At 44.0% G+C, this 6,661-nt stretch overlaps 1 protein-coding gene across 2 annotated transcripts; it reads right to left on the bottom strand.

Annotated features, from left to right (window-relative positions):
• Positions 1-542: 542 nt before the first annotated feature.
• Positions 543-4,096, bottom strand: LOC123102352 (chaperone protein ClpB1). 2 transcript variants are annotated; one of them, XM_044523663.1, is made up of 7 exons: positions 3,686-4,096; positions 2,698-3,515; positions 2,365-2,558; positions 1,934-2,274; positions 1,548-1,827; positions 1,279-1,476; positions 543-1,202 (listed from the first exon to the last, which is right to left on the bottom strand). In XM_044523663.1, exons 2-7 carry the CDS (start codon positions 3,497-3,499, stop codon positions 933-935), a joined length of 2,085 nt encoding a protein of 694 aa, XP_044379598.1. In that variant the 5' UTR covers positions 3,500-3,515; positions 3,686-4,096; the 3' UTR covers positions 543-932. The 2 variants fall into 2 exon arrangements, with proteins under 2 accessions (XP_044379598.1, XP_044379599.1); XM_044523664.1 differs by lacking the exon at positions 3,686-4,096 and having other exon boundaries at positions 2,698-3,527.
• Positions 4,097-6,661: the final 2,565 nt, after the last annotated feature.

Genomic DNA, 6,661 nt, shown 5'->3' on the forward strand with positions numbered 1-6,661 from the left:
TATCCCTGTCAGCGATGGAAATCATTCACCAACCGGGCAACCCGTGTTGCGTAAAGGATCATCTCGCCGTGTTAGCTTGGAATCACATATGCATGTAGGTTCACTCTCGAAGTCTCTACCCAACATTTACAAGACCGGCAGCATGTAGTAATCCAGGCTGCATATATTTGGCTTCATCGACTTTGTGCGCAAACTGACGCAGTTAAATGACACATATGCATCATGTACGATCCCCTTGATTTTCAGGAATTTACGTTCCGTTGCGGTATAAATTGAAGAGAGAATTCGGCGATAAATAATACTGGAAAATTTCTATAGACTGAATTCACTGTTAGCACGTAAGTGCCATCTGAAAGAAAATTGTCGTTGATGTAGCATCACCCTATTTTTTGCCGTGAACTTGGGAGTTTTATTGCTGAAGTGTAAGTTTGTTATGGTCAGCCAGACGATAATTCATAGCGGAGCCCGAGCTCATCAGCCCCGGTGAACAGTTAACTTGAAAAAGAAAATTCAGAAGTATCTGAATTTTTTTGACACGACGATGCTGAAATTTTCTAGGTGCTCCAGGAGGAGTTATGTCAATAAATAAATAAATTTAAGAGCTCCAAAATATCTAAAGTTGCTCTGAGTTTTCCTAGCTCTAATTTTTTCTTTTGTACACTAGGCTCCTCCGAAGTCATCTCACGATGAAAATTTACATGTACCAAGAAAATTTGAGACGCTTTGGTGTCAAACAAACACAAAGTATCAGATTTTTTTGAATTTGCTTGCTATATTTTCTGAACATACTGTTGATGCACTTGGGTGCAGATGCAGGGATCTACTAGTACTACTATTTGCTCAAATGGTCAAAAACAACTATGCAGGGCCTCTCCTAATATAACAGAAACAGTTTCAGCATCCAGCTTGGTTTTCAGGGGAGTCGCTACTCACTATCCAAGACACTTTGTCAATGAAGTGACCATGACCGAATCATCGGTTTCCTCGTCGGGGCAAGCAAGAGGCTCTGGTGCTGGGACCAAGATGTTGCGGGAAGGATCTGCCGCCTTCTTCACCACTTCATACTTGAGCCCCTTGTTGTGGTCGGCGGCATCAATGGAGATTGTTGAGCCTTCGCCAACTTCTCCTTTGACAAGCATCTCACAGATGGTGTTCATCACATTCTTCTGTATCCACCTTTTAATAGGCCTTGCACCGTACATCTGTGACAACACAAAGTTTGAACAGTTAGTTACCAAAGATTGTGTATGATTTCAAAAACGAAGCTGCTTTACTTACTGGCTCGTATGACTCTGACAAGATAACATCCAATGTAGCATCACTCGCGTGTAGAGAGATGCCCTTCTTAGCTACTCTGGCAGCAGCGCCCTTCATCTGGATTTTCACAATCTCCTTCAGTTTGTCGTGTGAAAGTGGCTCAAATATCACAATCTCACTCAGCCTGTTGAGAAGCTCGGGCTTGAAGCGTTTCCGAACCTGCACAAACATATGTTAATCAACACCGAGGCTACTGCAGCATTTACAGGGGCAGTAAAGGGTTCACAAACCTCTTTCATTACAAGCTTGTGTGTTTCTTGCATTGTGTTCTCTCCAACCATTCCTGCTGCAAGGTGCTTTGACCCAAGATTTGAGGTCATAATGATGAGAGTGTTCTTGAAATCTACTGTCTGGCCTTTGCCATCAGTCAACAAACCATCATCAAGGAGTTGAAGAAAAATATTGTACACCGAGCGATGCGCCTTCTCCACCTCATCAAACAGGATGACACTGTATGGGTGCTTCTTGACTTTTTCAGTCAGTTGCCCTCCATCGTCATAACCATAATAGCTGTAAGATACACAGGAGCATCATTAAAACCAGCCAAACTAAACACTGGGTATGATGTGATAATGTAATGTAATGTTGAAATAAAACACGCACACAATGTACAAACCTTGGAGGTGCTCCAATGAGGCGCAACACAGATCCCTTCGTACCATATTCGGACATGTCAAAGCGAACCAACATATTTTCATTGTCAAATAGCTGCTCGGCAAGAGCTTTTGCAAGCTCAGTCTTTCCAACACCAGTCGAGCCCAAAAATAGAAAAGAACCTATTGGTTGGCCCGGCTGATCAAGGCCGATTCTGGAACGTAGGACTGTCTGTGCAACCAAATTGACCGCCTCATCCTGGCCAACAACTCGCTCGTGCAATTTGTCTGCTAGGTGTAGTAATTTCTCCTTCTCCTCTTGATCAATAGCAGCGACAGGAATTCCAGTCCACAGGCTCACAACCTTTTAAATAAACAATATAAATATCATTGGAACATGACATGCACACAACACTCTGAAACAATGGAAATTATTCAGGCTAGGAATGCATACCTGTGCGACCTGACTCGGATCAACAATTCCTTTCTTCACTGCATTTATAGATCTACTTTGTGCAGTCGCTTCTTTTTTGTTGTAAATCCGCGTCATGGTGCCACCGGTTGCTTCATTTTCGTTGTCGAGCAGCATCCTTGCGGTAGCGCATGCCTCATCAATTAGATCAATTGCCTTATCAGGAAAATGGCGATCTACGATACATACAGACGACAATAGAATCCATCAACTTTCTCCAAGGGACATAATATACATATTTGCCACTCGTGGGTGCAAGTCAATGCAAACATCGCAGGCATGACCAAACAAGAGAGAGTAAAATTCTGCACGTACCGGTGATATAGCGGCCGGCGAGCTCTGCGGCAGCAACCAGAGCAGCGTCCTGAATTTCCAAGCCATGGTGGTCTTGGTACCGCTGTTTAAGCCCTTGCAGAATGGTGACGGTCGCCTGCACGCTCGGCTCCTTGACATGAACCTTTTGGAACCGGCGCTCGAGTGCGGCATCCGGCTGAATATACCTGTGGTACTCTTTGAGGGTGGTGGCGCCGACACAGCGGATGCGGCCACGGGCCAGCGCCGGCTTCAGCAGGTTGGCGGCGTCCGTGCCACCTACATCGTCGCCGGCACCAAGAAGCATGTGCATCTCGTCGATGAAGAGGATCACCTTGCCATCCCCGTCCTCTGCGCTCTTTATCACGTCCTTGATGCGCTCCTCAAACATGCCACGGAGACTAGTCCCGGCCAGCATGGCTCCGAGGTCGACCTCTACCACACGCGCTCCGGCAAGGCTCGCAGGGACTTTCCCGCTGGCAATGCGCTGGGTGAGGCCCTCAATGATGGCCGTCTTGCCGACCCCTGCCTCCCCGACGAGCGCGGCGCAGTTCTTGGTCCGGCGGCAGAGAATGCATATGACCCTGTCAATCTCCTTGTCGCGTCCGATCACTGGATCGCCCTCGCCCTCGGATAACGCCCCCATCTTCCGGCCGTAGCTGCGGAGGCAGGCGCAGGATTGGTAGTATCTCCACGCTGCCCAGCACAAGCCAGCAGTTGCTCCAAGCCAGAGCACAGGCTCGATTTCTCGCCAAACCCTGGCCAGATGTCGCGAGGCCACGACCCCCAACTTCGACCCTCCCATGATGCCAAGCGATAGCCTGTTGAGATTGTTTGTGCCGCACAGGGCAAAACGTTGGATTAGTTCGTGTATATATATAGAAAACAAAGTACCCCAGATGTCGTGTTCTACTACGATTAGACTTTGAAATTGTATGCACGGTCGGATTCCCAAACTGTAGCCGTCTCGATTAGGGGGGAAAAATGTTACCTTTCTTCGCGCGGTTGCTCCAGTGCTCGCCTCCGCCTGCAAACCTCGTCGCCTCGACCTGGTCAGGTGCGCGCCGGCGCCGCTCGAGTCCGAGTGTGCCGCTCGCCGCCGCGTCGGATGCCTCGTCGCCTCGACCTGGTCAGGTGCGCGCCGGCGCCGCTCGAGTCCGAGTGTGCCGCTCGCCGCCGCCTTGGATGCCTCGTCGCCTCTACGACGGCAGGTGCGCGCCTCCGCAGGTCGACTCCCAGCCCGGCGCTGACTCCTCGCCGACGCCCTGCATACTCGACCTGTTCAAGTCTCCGCCGCCGCCGCTAGCTGCTTGCCGCCGCTCGAGTCCCAGCCCGGTCTGGTCACGCCCGGTCTAGTCAAAGCGTCAAGTCTAGGGCTGCTGTTTGTGCGCCCGAGCAAGCCCCCCTACATAGCCCAAGTCATAATAGACACCTCGTTATTGATATGAACGTCTACTTCTATTAAAAACGCATCATCAAAAATTCAAATAAATCCAGAAATAATACAAATATCAGAACTTGCTTTTTCGGTTACGCTAATTCTTAGTCCACAATTAGCTTTTTTTTGAAACACTTGTAATTTTATTCATACTCATAACAACTTCAGATACACTGATTTGAACCTAAGATCCAAAAAAATACAAAGTAACTCCTATCACTAAGAATTATAACGAAATTTTCTGAAATCACCTTCTTCAGGTATCAATCTCTGCGATTGGACTAACGGTGTTGTCACTCTTTCACCCGCACGAATATTATCTATTAATGGTTTTTTAAAACGCCTTGAGTCGCTCATCCAAAAAGACAAGAAGCCTTGATCGATGAACGTACATGGGCCAGTGATGACCCCCGAGAAGTGCAGGCCATCAAATTACTATATCTTCACCACGGCGTCAATGCAAAAATTCACCTTACATACCAACAAAAAAGCTTGGCACAACAACATAAACTCATCAGATCTGAATAAATCGGTCTGTGAGGACTGAAAACTCTCCTCATGACACCGCTAAAAGAACAAGAGGGAATTTATTATCGCAAAACTATGATGATCACTAGATGTTGATAAAGAATATAAAGATCTTGAAGATCTTAGGTCCCCATATTTTAGCGCTAAGATGACAGTCGAGGGCGAGGGGACTTAAATTTCTCAGATGACGACGACGACGACACGAGAAAACCCTAGCAGTCTACAATTAGTTTTTTTTTTGAGCAACGACAATTAGTTACGTCTCAGTCGACGAGATATATTATACTCCTACAATTTGATTGATTGATTGATCTCAGTCCAAAACGTACTGCTTTGTCCCAGCGGGTAGACGGGTATACGAGCTTTGCTTTCGTTCTTACCATGGGCTGTGGTTGAGTTGGTTAGGTGGACAGTGGTATCTCCAACCCATCAAGGTTCAGATCCTGGTGCTCGCAGTATTTCTGGATTTATTTCAGGATTTCCGGCGATGCGTTTTCAGTGGGAGGAGACGTTCCCGTCGACGACGAGGCGCCTACGGTGACTTCGTAAATCTCAAGATGATATGCCGGCTCAGTCTCTTGGAGGTGCTCATAGGGGTAGGGTGTGCGTGCGTGCGTTCATAGGGGTGAGTGTATGCGCGTGTATTTGAGCGCTTGTGTCTGTACTGATGCTCAAAAATGTGGCTTGCAGTCCTTTCCATTTTTTTTCATATTCTCATATATGTCTCCCATGTAAACACTATGTATTTTTCTTTGTTTCTTGTTGAGCTTGTGTGTACAGTAGGAGGCTCACTCCGTGTATACACGTTTCTTTTTTCTTTTTATATTTCCTTTTTCCTTTTGTATATTAGTGTATTTATTTATCATTTTATTTTTAAGTTGTTTTTCACTTGTATTTGTATTTTTCTTTTTTACTTTCTTATTTCAGAGAAAAATGGAAGATCTAGATTTTTTTATAGAATCAACATATATAGACATTTTGACACGCATTTTGAAAAATTCCATTATTTATTTATTTTTGGTCATTTGGAACTACTAAATCATAATGGATGGGGACTTCATGAAGTCCCACTCGATGCGGAAGTCGTCTGCTTGCTTCAAGATTCACATTGGAGAGTGGATTTTTTGTTTCAGCATGTTTAGGCTCACGACTAGCCCGTTATTTTTATTCTATTTCTTTTTGGGTTGGGCTCTTCCTTTTTGTTCTTTTGTGTTACTTTTTTTTGTCAGACCTATTGTTGGTTGGGGTTTGCTCGACAGGCCTGTTTTTCTTTTTGTTCCTTTCATTTTGGACAGTTTTTTTAATTTGTTGTTGACTTCCTTCTATAGTAAACTGGGGTTCTTCGACAACAAGGAGTTAGGGGGCTGGGGGGTTTGAGAGTAAGTGCAGAATATAAACCCACGTCTAGTTGTTTCATATTTATGTTTTTGTTTTGCTTTTTGTTCCTTTTTTGATTTTATATTGATTTTTATGTTCATTTTACTTTTTTACAAACATCTTGCTTCTTTCTTTACGTTCTTGATATTTCTTTTTCTTTTTCTTCAAACATTATGTATGGTTTATGAATTATATATTCCTTTGTACGGATTTTTTTTAGAATCTGCAATGTTTGTAGCAAATACAGACTTTTAAATGGACATTTTAGTATAATTTATTTTAAATATGGGATGACCATGATTATTTCACATGGATATATGTATATATGCAAATATGTTTCCCAATTATATATATTTTCCTCCATACACTTTTTTAGTTTGTTTGATTCATATCTTTTGACATGGTATTTTTTAAATAGGTTTTTAGATTTAAACTTTTTTCGTCTCTCTTATATGCATGGTGTTTTTTTGGTATTTGCCATATCACTTTTCCTTGTCCTTTAATGATACTTTTAGAACTTTTTCTTGCTATCAGTAATATTTTTGCTATCCATTTTGTTATTATTTTTTTGTTAAATAACAACTTTTAATTTTGAAATTTGAAAACATTTTGCCATCTGGTTGC

This window comes from Triticum aestivum, chromosome 5A, assembly GCF_018294505.1.
Source record: "Triticum aestivum cultivar Chinese Spring chromosome 5A, IWGSC CS RefSeq v2.1, whole genome shotgun sequence".
Classification (NCBI taxonomy): Eukaryota; Viridiplantae; Streptophyta; class Magnoliopsida; order Poales; family Poaceae; genus Triticum; species Triticum aestivum.

Bases quoted from the DNA above. Each gene is read 5' to 3' on its own strand.
- LOC123102352 (XM_044523663.1), bottom strand. From the start codon at position 3,499: ATGGGAGGGTCGAAGTTGGGGGTCGTGGCCTCGCGACATCTGGCCAGG. The intron at 1,477-1,547 runs GTTTGTGAACCC...ATGTTTGTGCAG, and splicing joins ACAAGCTTGTAATGAAAGAG to GTTCGGAAACGCTTCAAGCC. The intron at 1,203-1,278 runs GTAAGTAAAGCA...GTGTTGTCACAG, and splicing joins TGTCAGAGTCATACGAGCCA to ATGTACGGTGCAAGGCCTAT.